The sequence below is a fragment of the Myotis brandtii genome, unplaced genomic scaffold, assembly GCF_000412655.1.
Source record: "Myotis brandtii unplaced genomic scaffold, ASM41265v1 scaffold280, whole genome shotgun sequence".
NCBI lineage: Eukaryota > Metazoa > Chordata > Mammalia > Chiroptera > Vespertilionidae > Myotis > Myotis brandtii.
In genome coordinates, this window is record NW_005360677.1 from 1,432,976 (window position 1) to 1,456,520 (window position 23,545).

The 23,545-nt window shown below is 37.6% G+C and overlaps 1 protein-coding gene and 1 pseudogene across 4 annotated transcripts in view; one reads left to right on the top strand and one right to left on the bottom strand.

The window, feature by feature from the left end:
• Positions 1-7,225: 7,225 nt before the first annotated feature.
• The window catches only part of TMEM209 (transmembrane protein 209), a 32,109-nt gene continuing 15,789 nt past the window's right edge, over positions 7,226-23,545 (bottom strand). For 2 of the 4 annotated variants that reach the window (XM_014541857.1, XM_014541858.1), the window contains exons 9-15: positions 22,055-22,151; positions 20,770-20,895; positions 18,054-18,151; positions 16,131-16,245; positions 15,939-16,036; positions 13,602-13,675; positions 7,226-8,664 (exon numbers count right to left, since the gene is read on the bottom strand). In XM_014541857.1, the coding sequence (XP_014397343.1) occupies positions 8,610-8,664; positions 13,602-13,675; positions 15,939-16,036; positions 16,131-16,245; positions 18,054-18,151; positions 20,770-20,895; positions 22,055-22,151 (663 nt within the window). In that variant the 3' untranslated portion in view covers positions 7,226-8,609. Of the gene's footprint in view, positions 8,665-13,601; positions 13,676-14,039; positions 14,121-15,573; positions 15,614-15,938; positions 16,037-16,130; positions 16,246-18,053; positions 18,152-20,769; positions 20,896-22,054; positions 22,152-23,545 lie in introns of those variants that run through there. The other 2 variants (XR_001362617.1, XM_014541859.1) reach the window with 2 other exon arrangements.
• Positions 16,294-16,835, top strand: LOC106726551 (annotated as a pseudogene).

A 23,545-nucleotide genomic window follows, 5' to 3' on the forward strand; every position in this document is an offset into this window, starting at 1 on the left:
ACCCTCTGGGGATTCCCTGAGACCCCACCTCATCGAATTTGCAGCCCCACCCAAGCTGTTTGCAACAGCTTTTCCATATGAATGGCCTGTCCATGCTCAGGTTTCAGACTTTACTAAAACCTCTCAAACAAGCTCCATTTGGTGACAGCATGCCCTGAGCCTATCAATAAAAGGCCCATGATCCAGCACTAGCACCAGCTGCCTTGCTTCACATCTGGGCCTCACCTGGGCACCTCCAAGCCCAATACAAATAGCAAATAGCAGACATCTGCAAATCCCTCTGCTGCTCCTGCTGGGTAGCCCCAGGCAGTGGCTGACTTTGCACTTCCCTGGAGAATCTAGAACAAGTGTGCCTGGTGGATAGCTTCAGTCCAATAGCAGATTACAACTCTATACATCCACAAGCGATACATTCCAAAGTCAGACTCAGTGAGCACCAAAACCCCACTAAAGCAAGTCCTGCTTCATAGGGGTGTCTACTACACAGCAGCTCTCCCAGTGTAGTCGCAGCTGGTTCCCACAACCAATTGGCCTGGAGCTCAATTCCTCCCAGTAATGCCAACAGCAATCAAGTCTCAACTACAACGAGACTGTGCACATAGCCCACACAGGGACATACCTCGAGTGCCCAGCTCAGGTGACTGGGGAGGCTAAGCCACTGGGCCCTATAGGATACCTACTACACAAGGCCACTCTACTAACTCAAGGAGATGTAGCAGCTCTACCCAATACATAGAAACAAATACAGGGAAGCAGCCAAAATGCAGAGACAAAGAAACATGTCACAAATGAAAGAAATGGAAGAAAGCAAACTACTGGATATAGAGTTCAAAACCACAGTTGTAAGGTTACTCAAGAATCTTCTTGAGACCTCCAAGGAACTCAGTGAGACTTTCAAGAATCTTAGTGAGAATGCCAAAAAAATGGAAAAGGACCAGTCAGAAATTAAGCATACACTGTCTGAAATAAAGAATAATATATGGGGATTCAACAGTAGAGAATTCTGAGAATCCAATCAATGATTTGAAATATGAGGAAGCAAAAAACACCCAATCAGAAGAGCAAAAAGAAAAAAGAATCCAAGAATATGAAGATAGTGTAAGGAGCCTTTGGGAAAATGTACCAACCTTTGCATTATGGGGGTGCCAGAAGAAGAGAGAGAGCAAGATATTAAAATCTATTTGAAGAAATATTGACAAAAAACTTCCCCTATCTGGTGAAAGAAATAGACTTACAAGTCCAGGAAGCACACAGAGCCCCATACAAGAGGAACCCAAAGAGGACCACACCAAGACACATCATAATGAAAATGCCAAGACGAAGAGAGAATCTTAAAAGCAGCAAGAAAAAAAGCAGTTAATTACCTACAAGGGAGCTCCCATATGACTGTCAGCTGATTTTGCAACAGAAACTTGCAGGCCAGAAGGGATTGGCAAGAAATATTCAAAGTGATGAATAGCAAGGGCCTACTACCAAAGCTGTCATTTAGAATTGAAGGTCAGATAAAGAGCTTCACAAACAATAAAAAGCTGAAGGGGGGGGGGGGGGGAAAAACTATGAACAATAAAATGGCAACAAATACATATCTATGAAGAATTGAACCCAAAAATCAAAATAAGTGAACAAGAAATCTAAAGAACAAAATATACTGGTGAATAAAATAGAATCAGAGGCATGGACGCATGGAACAGACTGGTGAATCTCAGAGGGAAGGAGGCTGGGGGATGGGAAGAGATTAATCAAATATTTTATCTATGAACACAGACAGTAGGGTGGTGAAGGCCTGGGGCGGGGCAGGAATGGGGTGAAGGGGTAGTGGGGCAAAAAAAGGGGGACACCTGTAATACTCTCAACGATAAAGATTTTTTAAAAAATGTTTAATATGTTTTTATTGATTTTACAGAGAGAGGAAGGGAGAGGGAGAAACTTTGATTAGCTGCACCCCCTCTCCCCCCGACAGCAAACTCCCTATGGCAGTGGTTCTCAACCTTGAACGAGGCCCAGAAATCAGGATTTTAAAAAGATTCCCAGGTGATTCTAATGTGCAGCCAAGGTTGAGAACCACTGCCCTATGGGGATCCAACCCACAACGCAACCAGGGTGTGAGTCCTGACCAGCAATTGAATCAGTGACCTCTTGGTGCACAGGAGGACACCCAACCAACCGAGCCACACGGGCCAGGGCAACTAAGGCTATCTTGATTTCCCCATGGGAGAAGGCAGATTCCAGAGAAACAGCTCAGAAAATACATCCTGTAGTTGTTACATACATATTTGGAGAAAACTCTATGGTTTCAGAGAACAGGAAAATGGTGTCCTGTGACTGGATCAGAGTGTTCCCAGCCCTCATACCTTGCATTCACCCAAATACATTCCCAGCTATGAGGGCTTGTGATGCCACCAATTTTGCATCCTACTGAGAAACCACTGGCAGATATGTATCTAGATGGCTTCCCCCAACCCCAAGCCATATACACACCCTATACTATTGAATGTTTTCATAGAGCCCACCACAGAGGAATGCATGGACATGCAGAGTGGGCCCTCTGGCCTTCCCTTCTGAGTTTTGATCCAATTGCCAATGGCCAGGGGCTTGCTTCTCTTCTCTATCACACTTATACTCACCAGCCAGAGAGCTCTCCATGCCCTTCAGCATGAAAAAAGTGCTCACTGAAAATTTCAGTCCAAAAAAAGGCTTGCTTTTCCAGTGAATTCTGCTTACTTAACCCAATTATTGATTCAACACATATTTACCAAGCATCTAATACACACCTGCTCTCAAGGAAGCTGCAGTCTTGTTTACAGGAGTTTCATCTGAGAGACCTGCAGTTTGCCTTGGGTGTTTTTCTAGCTTTTGCTCTACTGTTGCACCTGCCAGGATAGGGGCAGGAGAGCAAGCCAGCAACACTCACAGCTCCCTCTCTAATAGAAACTACGGGGGTGGGTGAGTGGAGAGGGGCTGTGTGGGGAAATAGAGTTGCAAGGTGGGAAAAAACAGCAACGTATCCAGAGTAATACAGTAACCTCGAGGAAACGTAATTACTCTGGCTACATAGAAAATATCTAGTCTTACTGAAAGACACTATTCTAGGATGCAGATTTTGCCTCCGAGTTCTGTCCAAGGCGCTTGGTCTAAGTGGAGTCTAACCACCACTTTAAGGCATTTAACTCCAGGAATGTTCAAGATGGCATAAAAAAGACTTTAAAGAACTCAAGCAGAACATTGCACTGACTTTCTTTTTAAGGGTGGTTGACAAACTTGAGATGGAAACCATATAACACTTTCTCAAACCACCAGGTTTGGGGGCTGGTGGCTTTCGTTCAGACTTTCCAGGAGTTAGCTGGACTCCTCTCCGCCCCTCAGGCTGTCCAGGGGATGATACCCCTCCCCGTTTGGAACACAAGGAGCCTTTCTTTGGAGTTGGAGCTCAGTAAGCTAATGCCTGTATCCTGAGCCAAAACTATCACAGAGCTGCCTGACTCGTTTACACACCACGTGTCAGAGGAAGAAGCATGCCTGGCTGCTGCTCCTGAAAAAACAAGTTTTGCCCCCAACAAAGCAGATCACCACCTTCTGACTTGCCTCCTATGGGTCGCAGTTCATGAAAGCAGAGTCTGATTCAGGATTGTTATTTTTTCCCTCCGGTTTAGAAATGGGAAAGGAGAATGTTTTCTTGGTAGACCAGAAAGCCCAGCCGCTAGGCTACAAGGACAGTTCTGTTATGACTGGGGATGGCCTTGTCTGAGGGGGTAGGAGAAGGGGGGGTGGGGCGAAGGACAGAGGAAGGAGACCACAGATACAGTTGGGCTAGGATGGTTGGGGTATCAAGGCCATGAAGATCTGTAGTTCAGCACGGTCCCAAAATGAGATAGTTGTGTTACAAAGCCAAAGGGGCCATTTCCTATGTTTACACTAATGTTATTTTGAGAGACTTTTAAATGCTTTTTTTAAAAAAAAAAAACTACCTAAAAGTACTATCACTTTTAGCTTCTCAATGATCTGAGGCATGGGGATTATCTTTATGTTAATCAGAAATCACAGTGTAAAGGTTAATTGCCCTGCCCCAATCAGTGACAAAGCTCAGTCCTCACAAGTTACAGCCCATTTAGGCCACTAGCTGTCCTAGTTTGACAGACGTTGGAATATTCATTTTGTTTTTAGGGCATGAAAAAACTTACTTATAGCTTTCAATTTCACCCATAGCAGTGCCCAGGGTTGTTTGTGTGTGACTTTGCTATGAAATATCTTTGGGGTCACTGCTGTCCCAGGTGGACAGGGTCCCAGGGACACACAAAGCTGTTCTCCATGTCCATCCTGCTGTATCAGACTCTTCTCCCTAATCCCAAATGAGGTGCCACCCCCGTAGAATCAATAACCTGTTCCCCAGGTCAGTGCAGCTCACTCACTGTGGAAATGAAGTTGCTGATGGCCATCCAGGGAACAAATTGGCGATATGGCTCACAGCTAATGCCTACTGATCCTGCAAATTCAGCAGAGAGCCACTGTCATACCCAGCGAGAGACGTGGCAGTCACCGGGCCCAAGAAGCACAGGTGCTGACTGTGCAAATCCCTCTAAGTGGCAGACAAGGGCCCCACACAGATCCTTCCCCGAAGCCTTCTTGCCAGAGAGCTCAGCCCTCTGCTGCCTGCCCTCACACACTGTCCGGGACGGCTAGAGGGATACGTGAACCGGTAGCGTCTCCCATCCCTCCCGTGGGCCCTGTGGCAGCTGGGACAGTGTGCTGCTGCTGAGTGCAATGGAAGACCCCAAGAGTCCATGGAATTGGTGGTGTCGTTTTCCTAACACCTTCACTTTTCACTTTCAGGCAGCCCCCCTGCGGCAGCTGTCCAGGAGCATGTCCTCCTTACCTAGCCACAAAGGAAAGCCGCAGTGCTGGGCTGCTCAAAAGGTGTCTGTCCTTCAAAGAGATGAATGTAAGCCTTCCTCAAAAAGCAGCGGTCTTCATCAAGTTCTCTTCAACAGCAGTACAGCTGTAAAAAACTTCTTTTATGAGGATGAAGCAAGATATAAGGATACTCTGTTAGAGAGACTAGAAGTCATTCATGAATCCATTCATATGACTGCTGGGTACCAAGAAAGGGGCACAGATCTAATCACCCTGGGGAGAAGTGGCTGGCAGCTGGAGTAGTCAGGACCAGCTCCAAAAGGTAGCAAGTTTCATTAGAGTGAAGTCTGTCGGCAGGGTAGACTGTGGCATCCCCAGAGAGTGATCAGGATGACCAGAGGTAGCTTGCAGGGGGCCCAGCAAGGAGCAGCCTGCACCAGCTAGAGCCAAGGTCTGGGGGATAAGGCTAGCTTGGGACCAGATTGCGGAGGGCTTTAAATGTCAGGCTAAGGAATTTATCAGGGAAATGAAATGATCAAACAGGTGTTTTAGGAAGATGAATTTGAAGAGAATGTGCAGGATGAATTGGAAAATCTGGAAGCATGGCAACCATTAGGAAGCTGTGAGATTAATTAGGCTGTTGCAGTAGTCCTATGTGAGTTGATAAGGGTGTAAATGAGCAGAGCGGCAGCAGAAATGGAAAGGGACAGCTGCAAGAGACATTGTTAAGAGAGAATGAATGAGGTTTGCTGCCTGATTGGATTGGGGACCCAGGGAGCTCAAGGAATCAAAGATGACACCAGAGTTTTGAGCGTAGGCAACTGCTGATACACTGAACAGAAAAAGGGATGTTAGAAGAGGGAGCTGTTTTCAGCAGATGCGAATTCAGTTCAGACAGAGCCTGCAGGATGCCTAAGTGGAAATGTCTGACAGGTCACAGGAAATTTAAAACTAGAGCTCATGAGCGATGTTTTGGTTGGTGATGAACTTGAGAATCTCAAGTGCAGAGAAGTGATAAATGAAGTCGTTGAATGAATGAGAACTCTAAGGAAAAGCCTAATACAGTGAAACAGAGGACCAAAGACTGACCTCTGAGGAATGCCCACATTTAAAGGGTTTCTATTACAAACCTGAGTTTAGAAAGTGCCATCCACATGCTGCATGTCCTCACCATTAAAATCAGTTTAAAGTGTATATCAGTTTGAGAAACCCAAGCAACATAGCATTTTTATGACTCAGTAGGAATTAAATTATAATAACCTAACTATTCCCCTAAACAAATTTGGCTGAATTCAAGGCTCATATCCAGAGAAAAAAGAATAAATGATATAGTGAACATAATCTAGAAGATTAGTAGATTTAAGCCCACAAGGATGTCAAGCAATAAAAACTTGTGAAAAATATCCTATAAATAACATTTAATTAGAGAAAAGTAAATATTTACTCATTTTTAACATAGGACCAATAAATTTACCGTATTTGCAGTACACTGTCTTCCTGAGTGTGAATTTTTAATAAAGGCTGCATTAAAGCATAAGCTGGCTCAAACATTTGTGAAGATGAGTTAATATAGGAAGGCTACCCAGAGTATAGTAAGCCCCACTAGACTTAGCATGCAAACAGAATATCTTTTCTTTTTTAGACCTAGTCTTTTTACTTGTATATTTACAGTATATTGTATTTTTTGACAGTCATTTTAAAAAAAGAAAATATTGTAGCTTTGAATTTTTGGACTAAAAGATGCCTTAAATCCTATAAAGAAATATTTTGTTTTATGTATTGCTAACATTTTCTCCTTATTGCCTTTAATAAAGAATATGCACCAAATAGTCTAACAGCAAAGCAACTGTTATCCCATGACACCTTTAATAACTATTGAAAGAGTAGACTTAGCCCTGGCTGGGTTTGCTCAGTGGCTAGAGCAGCGGTTCTCAACCTGTGGGTCGTGACCCCTTTGGCGGTCGAACGACCCTTTCACAGGGGTCGCCTAAATACATCCTGCATATCAGATATTTACATTACGATTCATAACAGTAGCAAAATTACAGTTATGAAGTAGTAACGAAAATAATTTTATGGTTGGGTCACAACATGAGGAACTGTATTTAAAGGGCCAGAAGGTTGAGAACCACTGGGCTAGAGCATCAGCCTGCGGATTGAAGGGTCTCGGGTTCGATTCCGGTCAAGGGCATGTACCTCCATTGCAGGCTTAATCCCAGCCCCGGGAGGCAACCAATTGATGTGAGAGTCTCACATTGATGTTTCTCTCTGTCTCTCCTGCTCCCTTCCACTCTCTCTAAAAATCAATGGAAAAATATCCTTGGGGGCGGATTAACAACAACAACAACAAAATGAATCAGACTTAGATCTTAACATGTCCTCATATTTAACACGTTTAATTCACATTTTCCTCTAAAATATCATAGCAAACATATCAACATATATCAAAAGCAGTTAAAATATAGAAACACCTTTCCAGTGGACATAAGACTTTTAAAAAACAGAAACAAGTTAAAAAAATTTACAAATTATACAAAACGGGCTGCACATAAAATACTGACATGCAGTTATTCAGAAGATACTGGTTTTAGTTATTTCCAGGTGTTGGGAATAGTCTAATATGGCAATCCAGAAAATATATGCAATTGTTGGCTGGCCTTAGAGGTACTACATATACACATTTAAAAAAATAGTCATGCAAAACTTATAAACCTGGTAACTTCTCATTCTCCAGATATTTTGAATACCTAAAAAATATAAACATATCATATGATCTTAAAGGGAACTCTCATGGAATGAAACTTTTTAAAGTGGATGATACAGAGATAGGCCTCTTAGAAAATTTTCCCTATTCGACTTGAGTTATTAAAACCAAAGCAGCCCTGGCCAGTGCGGCTCAGTTGATTGGAGCTCTGTCCCATGAACCTAAGGTCACCGGTCAGATTCCTAGTCAGGGCACTGCCCACGTTGCCGGTTTAAACTCTGGTTGGGGCATGTTCGGGAGGCAACCAATTGATGTTTCTCTTTCTCTCCCTCTCTTCCTCTTTCTAAAATCAATGAAAATACAACAACATATAGAGTGAGGATTAAAACAAAAAACAAAGCAGTAGTTTTCTTGATGTCCTCAGCTTCTTAACTAAGACCAAATAGTTTAATTCTATCAGCTAAATTTAATCGAAGAGTTGACTTTTTAAGCACAATAAGGTCAAACTTCTTTCATCAAGTTTAAAAAATACACAGGAACTAACTAATCCATTACTTAGGAGTTGATTTCATTTTTAAAACATGGGCCTTGGGCTGATTTGCCAAACACTGGGAAAAGATAGAGATGAAAAAAGTCAGACAATTTGCTTGTTTCTTTTTAAGTACTTACACTAAATAATGTAATTGAAGAGTCAATTTTTGTGGGGAAGAATCAGGTAGATGATTCTTATTTGAAAGTTACAATGAAAAGGGACTCATCTTTATTTAATTAAGGGGGGACTGCACTGTTTTAGGTTAACAACAATCCTGAAGGGTTGCAGTTTTGTAAGCAACTGAAAAATCTGAAATGTGATAAAAAATCGAGAGTAATGTCTGTTGTTGAAGATATAGGACATACTTTCACAAGGAAGTTTCCAAAATAGCTATTTTTCATTAAATCTAAAGAGTCTGTAATATACACATGTCATAAAACAAAAGAGGTGGTGACTCAGAGATACTTAGATTCAACTTCTGATTCAGACAAATAAAAGTCCAAATGTTTGAAATTAAATGATCAACTACTCGCCAAAAATCCACAAAATATTCACACCAGATAGACCAAGATTAACTCTCCTATAAAGAAAAAAGAAAAAAGTTTTAGTGAAACCGATTGCCAAGCACTGAAGGTCTTTTCTCATATAACTAAACACAGAGTGCATGTTTAATTGATGACATTTAACAGTATTCTGTAATAAGTTATGGTCCACACGGTTTATCAGCTGAATTCTAGTAACAGTAATTACTTTCTTAATTGTGCTTAAAACCCAAATTTAGAATAAATGAATTTACAGTGTTGAAAATTAATTTTTCAGTGAGCCTCAATAACTATTATATCAGGTAGAGTTAACAGGATCATTTTAGTAGGTAAAATTAAAGTAAATGTGTAATAAAATTTTTCTAAATGGAGAATATAGAGACAGGCCTCTTAGAGAAATTTACCTATTTGACTTGAATTAGGAATTTTCCAATATTAGAGATGCTTTAGTGGATTTGCATATGGGCATTAATATAAACTAAACCATATTTCACATATAAAAAAAATCCCTGAGGGGGTAGGTAGGGGCTGGGAGGAGGGGAATAAGGGGGGGGAAACGGGAGATAGCTGTAATACTACCAACAATAAAAAATATATTAAAAAATAAATAAGGAAAAATCACTTTAGAGGGGAATAAGGGGGGGAAACGGGAGATAGCTGTAATACTACCAACAATAAAAAATATATTAAAAAATAAATAAAGAAAAATCACCTTAGCTGATCTGCTCAGTGGTTAGTGGTGGCCCACACACTGATGGATCACAGGTTTGTGTGCAGGATGGATTCCCGCCCTAGTTGGGGGGGGAGGGGGGAGGGGGTGTGTGTACGGGAGGCAACCAGTTGATGTGTCTCTCTCACATCAATGTCTCTCTCTCTCTCTCCCTTCCACTCTCTTTAAAAATCAAAGGGGGAAAAAAATATCCTCGGGTGAGGATTAACAAAAAGAAAAATCGGTTTCTACTCCAGAGAGTAATATAACTGTATTTAAAGTGTGAGACGAGGGCTATAAGAGAGATAAATTACTCATCTAACAGAGTAAGAAATCAATCAACTATGTCCAATACTGAAGAATCAAGAGAGAGCTGCACCTCTATTACTTGGAATCATAGGAGTAATATCAGAATGAAAAGCTACAGGAGTTTCAAGTGGTGACTTTGGAAAGTGGGCTTGGGTAATACAGGGAACTGCTTATTTCTGTCATTAACTTTTAGCACTATATGATTTATTAAATTATGAGTATGTATTCATTTTGATAAAAATTAAAAATATATATTACAAAAATGCCCTTCAAAAAAGGTAATTTCTATCAGCCATTATTTTCCTATTTTTTCATACCCTCACCGACACACAATGATAAATCTTAATTTGATAGAAAAATGTTTTTGTTTTTGTTTTTTGGATTTGGTAGTCCTTTTATTTTCTTCTAATAGATTGAGTAGCTTATTAAAAGCCAAAGTTTTATTTCTTATCTTTTACAATTATTTATTTATTTATTTATTTTTTATTGCTAAAAGTATTACAAAGGGTATTGCATATGTGTCCTTTTTTTCTCCCCTGCCCTTGACAATCTCCTGGCCTCCCCTACCCCCCAGTGTCTTATGTCCATTGGTTATGCTTATATGCATGCACACAAGTCCTTCGGTTGATCTCTTACCCCCCTCCCTCCTGCCCCCCAAACCTCCCCGGCCTTCCTGCTGCAGTTTGACAATCTGTTTGAGGCAGCTCTGCCTCTGTATCTATTATTGTTCAAAAGTTTATAAAGGTCTCTCTTATCCATGAATGAGTGAGATCATGTGGTATTTTTCCTTCATTGACTGGCTTATTTCACTTAGCATAATGCTCTCCAGTTCCATCCATGCCGTTGCAAATGGTAAGAGTTCCTTCTTTTTTACAGCAGCATAGTATTCCATCGTGTAGATGTACCACAGTTTTCTAATCCATTCATCTACTGATGGGCACTTAGGCTGTTTCCAAATCTTAGCTATGGTGAATTGTGCTGCTATGAACATAGGGGTGCATAGATCCTTTCTGATTGGTGTTTCTGGTTTCTTGGGATATATTCCTAGAAGTGGGATCACAGGGTCAAATGGGAGTTCCATGTTTTGTTTTTTGAGGAAACTCCATACTGTCTTCCATAGTGGCTGCACCAGTCTGCATTCCCACCAGCAGTGCACAAGTGTTCCTTTTTCTCCACATCCTCTCCAGCACTTGTCGTTTGTTGATTTGTTGATGATAGCCAGTCTGACAGGTGTGAGATGGTACCTCATTGTTGTTTTGATTTGCATCTCTCGGATGATTAGTGACTTTGAGCATGTTTTCATATGTCTCTTGGCTTTCTGAATGTCCTCTTTTGAAAGGTGTCTATTTAGATCCTTTGCCCATTTTTTGATTGGATTGTTTATCTTCCTTTTGTTAAGTTGTATGAGTTCCCTATAAATTTTGGAGATTAGGCCCTTATCAGATATAATGTTGGCAAATATGTTCTCCCATGTAGTGGGCTTTCTTGTTGTTTTGTTGATGGTTTCTTTTGCTGTGCAGAAACTTTTTATTTTGATGTAGTCCCATTTGTTCATTTTCTCTTTAGTTTCAACTGCCCTAGGAGCTGTATCAGTGAAGAAATTGCTTTGGCATATGTCTGAGATTTTGTTGCCTTTGGATTCTTCTAGAATTTTTATGGTTTCCTGTCGTACATTTAAGTCCTTTATCCATTTTGAGTTTATTCTTGTGTATGGTGTAAGTTGGTGGTCTAGTTTCATTTTCTTGCATATATCTGTCCAATTTTCCCAACACCACTTATTGAAGAGACTATCTTGGCTCCATTGTATGTTCTTGCCTCCTTTGTCAAATATTAATTGAGCATATTGGTTCGGGCTAATTTCTGGACTCTCTATTCTATTCCACTGATCTATATGTCTGTTCTTGTGCCAGTACCAGGCAGTTTTGAGAACAGTGGCTTTGTAATACAGCTTGATATCTGGCATTGAGATCCCACCTACTTTGTTCTTTCTCAGGATCGCTGCAGCTATTCGGGGTCTTTTTTTATTCCAGATGAATTTTTGGAGAGTTCGTTCTAGATCTTTGAAGTAGGCCATTGGTATTTTAATGGGAAGTGCGTTGAATTTATAGATTGCTTTGGGTAGTATGGACATTTTAATGATGTTGATTCTACCAATCCAAGAACATGGTATGTTCTTCCATCTCTTTATGTCTTCCTCTATCTCTTTTTTCAACGTCCTGTAGTTTTCTGAGTAGAGGTCTTTTACCTCTTTAGTTAAGTTTATTCCTAGGTAGCTTAATTTTTTTGGTGCGATGGTAAATGGGATTGTTTTTATAATCTCTCTTTCTGAAAGTTCACTATTGGTGTATAGAAATGCCTCAGATTTCTTGGGGTTAATTTTGTATCCTGCTACATTGCCAAATTCATGTATTAAGTCTAGTAGTTTTTTGATGGAGTCTCTAGGGTTTTGTATGTATAATATCATGTCGTCTGCAAATAAGGACAGTTTTACTTCCTCTTTTCCAATTTGGATGCCTTTTATTTCTTCTTCTTGCCTAATTGCAATGGCTAATACTTCCAGTAGAAAAATGTTTTAATTTGGGCTTGTCTATGAGGCTAAGCATCTTTTCATGTTTATTAACCATTTGCATAACATTTTCTATGAAAAAGTCTTTTGTGTCTTTGACCACTTTCTATATTTTTCTTTTCTAATTAACTTACATGCTTTACATGTGATGAACATTAACTTAGGTTTGCTATATGTGTTGCAACTATAATGCTTTGTTTCAGTATGACATTTAACTTTAAACTTTATTTATGATGTCTTTCGCTGAACAGAACACTTAAATTACTATGTGGTCAATTCTGTCTAGATTTTTTCCCCTTTGGAAGTAAAACATTCATCTTATTCCAGTAACGACACAGATACGTGGCATTAAATTAAAAATGTTTTTGGATCAATCTGCTGATTTACGGGCATGATTCCAAATGGAGTATATTTGAGCCACTTGCTATTTCCTTTAAGATACAGGGTAGTAGTTTTTAACCATTTCATTATTTTAGAATATATTAAAAAGAGTAAGCAATCATACTTTTAAATTTAATTCAAAGTTATTTTCCTTGGTTAAAAAAAAAACCCAAAATAAATAAAACACAAATTAGTCTTGGTCAAAAATGTTTCATTTTCTACATATAAGTTGTACACTTAAAGATAAGCACTGTATCAATTTGTTTTTGGCCTTTGAATAAATTATTGTTCCATTGAGTACTTTTAAAGCTTTTACATTTTTATGCATATGACAAATTGTATGTGGCACTCAACACAAGATTCACACCATCATGGCAAATCATTTATGCATCTAAATATCAATTTGGATCTACAGAAGAAAAGATAAATTTTCAATTAAAACAGAAAACTAGCCCTAGCCAGTTTGGCTCAGTGATTGGAGTGTTGGCCCGTAGACTGAAGGGTCCTGGGTTTGATTCCAGTCAAGGGCACATACCTCGGTTGCAGGCTCAATCCCCGGCCTGAACCAGGGCCACCAATTGATGTGTCTCTCTCACATCGATGTTTCTCTTTCTCTGTCTCTCCCCCTCCCTTCTACTCTGTCTAAAAATCAATGGGAAAAATATCCTTCTGTGAGGATTAACAAAAACAAAACAAAACAAAAAGACAAAAAACTAAAACTTCATTGTTTATTTAAAATATGTCTAAGCTCCAACCAATTGAGCCACCGTGGCTAGAAATTATCATTTTTGAAGGGCATTTTTATAATACATTTTAAAAATTTTTATCAAAATGCATACTCATAATTTAATAAATCATATAGTGCTAAAAGTTAATGACAGAAATAAGCAGTTCCCTGTATTACCCAAGCCCACTTCCCAAAGTCACCACTTGAAACTCCTGCAAAATCTTAAAGGAAGAAAATCAGTTAATAAATTATGTACTTGTGTTTTTTAAGGACAAATACCTACCCAAGCATTCCTGACTCTTTGGTCTTTATGATGTAAAGGAACATTAATAATGTATGAAACATATTATTTCGGCCCTGGAACAAAGACAAAAAAGACAGCAAGATTTAAACTAAACCAAGCAAAAGAAAACAACAACAACAACACAAAAAACAAGCAAAAAAAACCCCCACAAAAACTAAACCAAGCAAAAGATTCGGTCTGATAGATAAATGCAGATCCTATCAATTCACATTCTACAAACTCAGAATTCCATGTAACTCAGATTTTCACTCACTCATTAAAGACAGTGCCTACTTTGTGCTAGGAAGTGGGAATACTGAAGTGAGTAAGACAGAGAGGATCCATTAAATCAAGGAGCTTAAAGTCTAGTAAAAGGCAGACAGAAAATTCAGAATTACAAAAGTGTGATGAATGTTATGAGGGGGAGGGGGGAGGTGCCATGGGAACACATGTGGGCCTCTGACCCAGACTGGTGAACCAAGGAATGCCTCTCTGAGGAAGAGATTTTTAAGTTGAGACCTGAAAGATGAGCAGAAAGTAAACAGACTGGGAAGTTTCTATACGTGGAGAGTAGCATTTACAAAGTCCTGGAAGAGAGCTATTGTTAGGCTGGTGCCCCTGCATACTATACACACAAAATGCTCTATCTCAAAAATTAACAGCATAAACAAAAGTATGGGGATTAAAAAACTTTAAATCATACTTCAATTATATGTTAATGACAATATAAGTAACAGGTTAAACATAAATTTATTTTATCTACAAGTGACTACACGGCAGCATTTTGCTAGCCCTAAAATCAAGCAATGATATGTAATTTCTGGTCTTTAAACTAGCTCCTAACTTAGGTTTTCAATTCACTGATCAATCTAAGGATATATAATTTTTAAAACACAGTGTTTCTTAAAAAAAAAAAGATTTCAAAGGAAGTTCAATGGCCCAAAATATTTATACTTTTAGAAAGTTGAAATATTAAAACTGAAAAATTGAAATTAATATTCTTCCTTGGGAATCTGATGGAGAACACATTTTATAATTATAGTCAATGTAGAAATTTCTTAGTAAAGGCACTGATAAAAATAACTGCAAAGGTCCTCAAAAGAACTGATGTTTACAATCAAGAATAAAACACCTGGGTAATGCTGGCTTCAGAAGCACATATACTAAGATTAGAACAATACAGGGAAGATTAGCATGGACCCTGCGCACGGTAACACACAAATTGGTGAAGTGTTCCATATTAAAGACAAACAAACAAAACCCTCGATAGAAGTGTAAATCGGTACAATTCCCTTTTTTATAAAGTAGTTTGATATTGATTTTAAAAGCCTTGAAAATATCCTGTAGCCTAGAATTTTACTTTTGGACTCTGAGCTAAAGAAATCACCCAAAATGCAGATAGCTATACATATAAAGATGAATATTCAGCAATATTTATGGTAATTAAGAATTAGAGCACCATCAGTGTGGTTCAGTGGTTAAGCGTCAACCATGACCCAAGAGGTGACAGGATCGATTACAGGTCAGGGCACATGCCTGGGTTGTGGACTCAATCCCCAGTAGGGGTCGTGCAGGAGGCAGCTGATCAATGATTCTCTCTCATTATTGATGTTTCTATTTCTCCTTCTCCCTTTCTCCCTGAAATCAATAAACATATATTAAAATAAATAAATAAATAAATAAATAAATAAATATATTTTTTAAGAAGTATCTTTATGAAGATTTTTAATGGTATGGAAATTATAAAGTTAATCTTTAAAATCATTTACATAAATGATTTCAACCCATAAAAAAGAAGAGAGGGCCCTGGCTGGTGTGCTCAATGGTTAGAACATTGGCCCAAGGATGAAGGGTCGAGGATTTGATTCCTGGTCAAGGGCGAGTACCTGGGTTGCAGGCTCCATCCCCGGCCCTAGTCAGGGCACATGCAGGAGGCAACCAATCAATGTGTCTCTCTCACGTTGATGTTTCTCTCTCCCTCTTCATCTTTCCCTCCCTCCTTTCCAGTCTCTCTGAAAAAATCAATGGAAAAAATATCCTCAGGTGAGGACTAAAAAAAAAAAAGTACAGAAAAAGAGCAAAATGAAATTTACCGAAAACAATACACCAAAATGTTAACAGTTGCCTCTAAGTAATAAAATAATGAGTGATTTTTCTTTATACTTTCCCCAATTAAACATATATTTTATAGTTAAAAATGAGCTGAAGCAAGAAACACATTTTCCCTAATTTAAAAAGTTTACCTATTCCATAAACAAGAGATTCTAATTTTAAAAACATCATCAAAGCAAGTCATCCGTGACATTCTATAATAGCAGCTTCTACATTTAGAAGTACCTTTGGAAGATTGTAGACATGACGCTGGTAGATTAGCTCATAATGGGGAGGGTTGATAGCACTCTGATAAATGCAAAAGACATTCTCGTTTGTCACATCTGTAAAGGAAATATGCTACATGAAAAACAAACAAAATCACCAGATGTAATTCATGTAAAAAGTTCAACTCATTCTTTCAGAAGAGGCTTATACCTGGTTTATTTGGTGTCTGAACAAAGTGCTGAGAAGTAAATGTTTTTCCGTCGGGGTATTTAGGATGTGGAGGTAATCTGGAATCAAGGTAGGTGCAAAACACATGCATAATGATCTAAAAATGAGAAAACAACTTTTCAAAATCAGCATGAAAATCTATCATGGATGTAGCCCTTTAAAAACATCTGTGTTCTTTTCCTTCCTGGCTGCTTGAAGATCAATCTTCATCATGAATGACACAGGAACTATCCTGACCAGGAAGTTCATGACCAACAGAATACTTCAGTGGAAGCAAATGGTCATTGACGTCCTTCACCCTGGGAAGGCAACAGTACCCAAGACAGAAATTCGGGAAAAACTAGCCAAAATGTGTAAGACCACACCAGATGTCATCTTTGTGGTTGGCTTCAGAACCCACTTTGGTGGTGGCAAGACAATTAGCTTTGGCGTGATTTATGTACGATTCCTTGGATTGCGCAAAGAAAAATGAACCCAAACACAGACTTGTAAGACATGGCCTATATGAAAAAAAGAAGACCTCAAGAAAACAGAGAAAGGAACCCAAGAACAGAATGAAGACAGGCAGGGGAGCTGCAAAGGCCAATGTTGGTGCTGGCAAAAAGAAGTAAAGATTCTTCAGTGACTTTATCTGTGGTGATGGTGCAGATTTTTCATGAGAGGATTAATAAACCAAACTTTTATGTGTAAAAAAAAAAAAATCTGTGTTTATAACTCTAATTTAAAATTTTTTCCCTAAAGAGAGAATTAGCAAAAATGCTTTCAAGTGGTTTTAAGATGAAATCTGTAAAATGAAAAGATAAAAGACATTCCTAGTTTTCTGTTAAGTAGATCATTCACACCCATATAGCTAATGAGCAGCAAAACCAAGATAAAAAAATACATATTTATTCAATTCTCAATTTGAATACCAGCATTTAAAACATCATTTTCACACAAAAGTCACTATAAAAAAATAAAGAACATGATTTTGAAAAACTCATAAATGACCCAAATTTTTGTAATCTTTGATCTTATAAATCTAATTCTAGGAATCTTTCTTTTTTTTTAATTTTTTTTAATTTTTTTATTGATTTCAGAGAGGGAGAGGGAGAGAGATAGAAACATCAATGATGAGAGAGAATAATTGATTAGCTGCCTCCTGCACGCCCCCTACTGGGGATCGAGCCCACAACCCAGCATGTGCCCTTGATCGGAATTGAACCTGGGATCCTTCAGTCTGCAGGCCGAAGCTCTATCCACTGAGCAAAACCAGCTAGGGCAAGGAATCTTTCTTAAAGTAGTAATTTCAAATAAGAAAGAAATATGCATCATGATATTCCTTTCAATATTATTTAAGAAAAACAAAAATCCCTTCCCCTATCACATTTCTCAAACTTTTAAGTCTACTATTGGAGAACAGTTGAATGACAGTATATAATAATAAAAAACCTAGTTAAATATTGCAAAAGGGAAAAAAAAACAAGATATATCATTTTACATACATGATTACAACTGTGATAAAAAACATTAAAAAATAGTACAACCTAAGTAAAGGGAAAAAAATACACCAAAATAGTAACACTTATTGGGTTAAAATGTTGGTACAATTTTAATTTTTTATTTCTACTTTAGTTTCCAAATTCTTTTTAATATTTATTTTGATAACGGGAAAATAAAAACACAGAAATCCAATAACAAAACTGAAAAAACGCCCTGGCCGAGTAGCTCAGTTGGTTAGAGCATCATCCTGATGTGCCAAGGTTGCGGGTTTGATCCTCAATCAGGGCACATACAAGAAGCAACCAATAATGCATCAATAAGTAGAACAACAAATCTTTTTTTCTCTCTCTCTCCAAAAGCATTAAAAACAAACAAACAAAAACCACTGAAAAACAACAACAAAAAATAAAACTGCAGACTTACAGCAGAATCAGTGGGCAGGTCTGTATCCCACTTGCGTCCTTTGAAGTCTCCACCTCTATTCCATCGAAACGAGCTCATACAGCCTCCCTGAGAAAGTTCTGTGCCAATAAAGGTGAAATTCAAAAAGCTAAGACTGTGCAAAAGTGCGGGGAAAACGGCTAAGGGGTTATAATAAGAGAAGCATATCATCTTAAAAACCTGATTAAACGATCCATAACATAAATATAAAAGATTAACTTAAAGATCACCAGAAGAAAGAATTACATAAATCCAAAATGTGAGATAAGACTAATATTCTGGATTCTTAAAGTCAATGTCATGTAGGCAAAAGGTGGCAGACTCGAGACAGAGACAAAAAAAAAAAAGAAAAAAGAAAAAGAAAAAGATGAAATAATACATTTAATGTGTGAACCTACACTTTATTTCTGGTTAAAAAAAAAATAGGGCATATAACATTATTTGGACAATTGGGAAATTTGAATTGTATATTAGATAATATAGAAATATTTTAAATTTTTAATTGTATTATGGTAATGTAGGGGAATTTATTCTTTTAGAAATTCGCATGCTGAAAAGTAATAATGCCTATACAATATACTTTCAAATGAGCAAAAGAAAGTGTGTATGTATACATATATGTACATGTATATGTGTAGCGAGAGAGAGAGAGAATCAAATATGGAAAATGTTAATAACTATTCAATCTAGAAGGCTTATACAGGGTTCATTGTACTTCTTTGTATATTTGATATATATTAATACTTTATATATAATTTGCATATATATGAGCCCGCGCGCATGTGCACGCGCACTCGCACACACACACACTTTTTTTTTATATACAAACCTACCTATGGGGCAATCTTGCCAAAAAATTGTAACCTAAATTTTCAGGAAATAACAGAGAACAGAGGGTCATGTAAAAGTACACCATGGGGATGCATCCAACAAAATCCATACCATGGGAAACACTACAGGACAAACAATCCAGTTCTTTCAAAAAATAAGTTTTGCGCAGTGGCGGTATTGTAGCCAATGAGGTTTATCCAAGGCGCGATTATTGCTAATTGGAAAAAAAAATAAGTTGCAAAGAAAAAAAATGATGGATGGGAAACCTATAGCTTAAAAGAAACAAATATAGCAACCAATCACAACATGTGATAATATTTGAATCCCAATTCAAATAAACAGTACCAAAAAAAAAGTAATTACACATTTTAAGAGATGGTTGGAAATTTGTATATATAGACTGTATATTTCATGATATAAATAAATTATCATAGCGCAGGTGGTATGGCTCAAATGGTTGAGAGTCAACCTATGAACCAAGAAGTCATGGTTTGATTTCCGGTCAGGGCACATGCCCGGGTTGCAGGCTCGATGCCCAGTAGGGGGTGTGCAGGAGGCAGCCGATCAATGATTCTCTCTCATCATTGATGTTTCTATCTCTCTCTCTCCCTCCCTTCTTCTCTGAAATCAATATATATGATTTAAAAAGAAACTGTTAAAAATATTAGATGTAATAATTATAGTTATGTTTTTTAAAAGGTTTTATCTTTTAGAGATATCTAGAGATATTTACAGATAAAGTGATAATGATACATAGGATTTGCTTCACACACACAGGAAGAGAGGAGGTAGATTGGGATATGGAGAGGGCAGAGATTGCCCGGGGACTGATGGTTGTTGGGACCGGGTGCTAGGTACAAAAGTGTGGAGCATACTGTTGTGTCTAGTTTTATGTATGTTTGAATTCTCCTTATATAAAAAGATTTTTAAAAGTCATGATAAATGCTTATTCCTGTACCTCAGTCAAACCTAGGGGGGAAAAGGGTGCACCATAATATTTTGAAATTAAGATTTACAATAAATCTGAAGAGTGAGATATTATTTCTAAAACTTGCTTTAGAGATAAGAACATTTTACAGAGTTTACCCAAATGAAAATAGGCAAAAAGAGAGTGTGTGGGAATATCAGGGAGGATAAATTTCCTGATTCTCAAGTCAGCTTCCTCAGATCACATTTCCCCCAAATGATCAGAAGATAACAAAATGTAAAAAAAGGAACATAATAGCCCTGGCCAGTGGGGCTCAGCAGTTAGAGTGTCAAACCTGAGCACCAAAGGGCCATGGGTCCAATTCCCAGTCAAGTGCATGTACCTGAGTTGCAGGTTCCATCCCTGGCATCAATGTTTCTCTCTCCTTCTCCCTCCCTCCCTCCCTCCCCCCACCACTCTCTCTAAAAATGAATGGAAAAAATATTTTCAAGTGAGGATTAACAAAACAACAACAACAAAAGAACATAAATATGACATAAAAATGGAAAGAAATAAGAATCACCTTGCTGAAATTATAAAGAATGTCAAAGTGGCACCATTTTTGATAGTTTAAGAATAGAAAATGAGTGAAATATTCATTGAGCCCTTTTAGCTCATTTTTAAGTCTTTCTATATAGAATAAAATTATTAACTAACATATTCAAGGCTAAGTATATTATTTTGACAATTCTTAAGCATATAAAACATAAAACCCAAGTTGTTCAAATATAACTCTTAATAAAGCTGTAATTAAATATATTTTTATAAAATGTAAGATCATACTTAGTGATATTTTTAATTTTTTGCAAAAAATTTTCCCCTTCGTTATCTTTATTTATAAAATCTGAAAGTAGTGAAAAAGTTCTCGTTTTTTTCCCCCCTCTTCAAATCAATAGTTACCTTTGATCCTTTCAAACAAGTATTCCTGATTTGGGGTAAGGTCCAGATACTGTACAATTGTATTCAGAGTTGGAATGAGAGGAGCTTTGACAAGAGCAGCTTGTTTCAAGCTGGTAATATTAGCCTCTGTTAAAAATAAAACACACCAAAAACATTATTATTCACTTGGGCCTCTAAAAAATACTTAAAATGCTCTTCCTACATAAACGTTGAAGGAATACTAGTAAATGACAGCAATAATAGTTTATCTTAACAATTTGCATTTATCTACTTTACTTATAATTTATTTTATCATTTCTGACAAAGGTGGCCAGATATCTATCTCTCTCTGTCTCCCTCCCTTCCTCCTCCCAGCCCCCCAAAGAATCAGCCAGATCCATTTTGGAAGATATATAAACAACTAATACACTACAGTCCAGCCATAAAAATAATACTGGATAATACTTAACAAAATAGAAAGAGCAAGGGGAAAAAAACATAAGACTCTGATTTAATTAGAAATATATACATATGTATGTACCATATTTCCTCAACCTCTGAATATACACTTTTCATGTTCTTAAATTATAAGATAACTTACAATTGATATATATATAGTTAATATCATAGTATTTCTTAAAAAAATAACAATTGGTCGTGACTAAATTGATAATGGTTATTGCTGGAAGCTGAATGGTAAGTAATATTCTTCTTTGTGTATTTTTGTACTTTTTGAATTTTCTACTTGAACACTGTATACTGCTTTTGTAGTCATAAAGCAATGGTGTTCTTTTTTAAAAAGCACATCATGCTGGTACTGACAGATGTTACAACATGGATGAAACTTGAAAACATTATTATATTAAGTGAAAGAAGCCAGTCACAAAGGACAACATATTGCATATCCCATTTGTACAGAATATCCAGAAGAGGTCTATCTATAGAGACAGAAAGAAGCCTGCTAGTTGCCTAGGGCTGGAGAATGGGTGGTGGTGGGAAAGCAGAGGTGACTGCTAAAGAGTATGTGGGTTTCTTTTTGAAGTGATGAAATAGTCTTAAGATTGACTATGGTGATGGTTGTACAACTCAAACCTTTGAATTGTAGACTTAAATTGATGAACTATATGTAAGTAAATTATATTTCGATAAAACTTAATATTAAAAAAACTATATTATAAAGATTTAGTTTTATTTCCTTCACCTCAAGATAACAAAGGAAGTTGTTACATAGCCCACTATAGAAGAAATGTCCCACCTGCAGGTTCACCGAAGGGTAAATCAAATGCTGGGCTCTATTTTCACATACCTCCTATTTGCAGCTCTGGACAACCCATGCGTCTCATCTGTGTGCTGACAGACTCAATCTCTTGTACAAGTGACACTAATATTGTCTCATTGATCCACTAGGAAAAAATGAGGTAAAGATTTTACACATGTAACTCCAAAGCATTTCTCAAATAATTATTCACAAGACTCTTAAGATTTTTTTTATTGTGTGTACTTTAAATATTACAGAGTATAGTGAAAGAGAATGGAAGTAGCAGCTACCTGAAGTCCAAGTTAAGTAAGCTGATTAAGTTATAGTCTTAAATCACATATGCCTGGTTTTTTTTTGAAGAATATATGAAACATCCAGTTGTATGTTAAGTTTTTCTTAAATGTTTCTTTCTATGCTTATTATACTAAGCTAAAAGGATTAACTCAGCAGGCTCACCCAATTCCCTAACCACGTAGCAAACAAATGTATTATATTTGAAACTGGCTTGTGAATATTACCATATTACTTTAGGACTAGGAATTTCAAATGCCACTTTGTGTGGCTATTATCAAACTAATTCCAGGAAATGAAAACACTGTCTAAGGAAATAGCTTATCTGGTTTATTTGTGTTGTTTCTTTTTTGTGTGTGTGTGTGTGTGTGTGTGTATGTTTTTAGAAACTTCCACCATTTCTGTTTCCATGCGTCTGTTTAACCATAAAATTAAAGGATGAAAAAAGTTTCAGGTCAAATAAATGTCTACTATTCCTTAAAAAAAAAAATCCCCCAAATTCTAAATTTCAGAACACTGTAGCCTAAGGAATTCAGATAAGGGATCGTGCTTATATTTCTTTTAAGCTAATGCTCTCAACCAAGCCTTTATATTTTAAATATATTGGCACTTTAGACAAGCCTATATGTGGAAATAAGAGAGTACAATTCTAAAATATCATTTCACTTATTCATACTTCCAACATTTATTTAAACACATTCTACATTGTCAGCTACTCTTTCGCTGCAACAAACTGATCTAAGGGGTTCAGGAGAGAGATCTAGGCCCCATTCCCAGAAAGTCTGATTGAGTACTTCCAGGGCTGGGCTCAAGAATTTTTATTTATCTATTTTAATTTAATTGTATTTCACTTTTTGTTAATTTTCACCCAAGGATATTTTTCCCATTGATTTTTAGAGAGACTGGAAAGGAGGGAGGGGAGGAGGATTGAGAGAGAGAGGGAGAGAGACATCGATGTGAGAGAGACACATCAACTGGTTGCCTCCCACATTTGCCACAACAGGGGCGAGGGATTGAAGTGCCCTTGACTAGGAATCAAACCCATGACTCTGCGGTGTGTTGGCCATTGCTCTAATCACTAAGCACACAGGACAGGGCAAAAATTTTATTTTTATTTATTTATTTATTTATTTATTGCTTAAAATATTACAAAGAGTAGTACATTTGTCTCCTTTTTCCCCCCCTTGACCTTCCCCCGGCCTCCCCTACCCCCCAGTGTCTTGTGTCCATTGGTTATGCTTATATGCA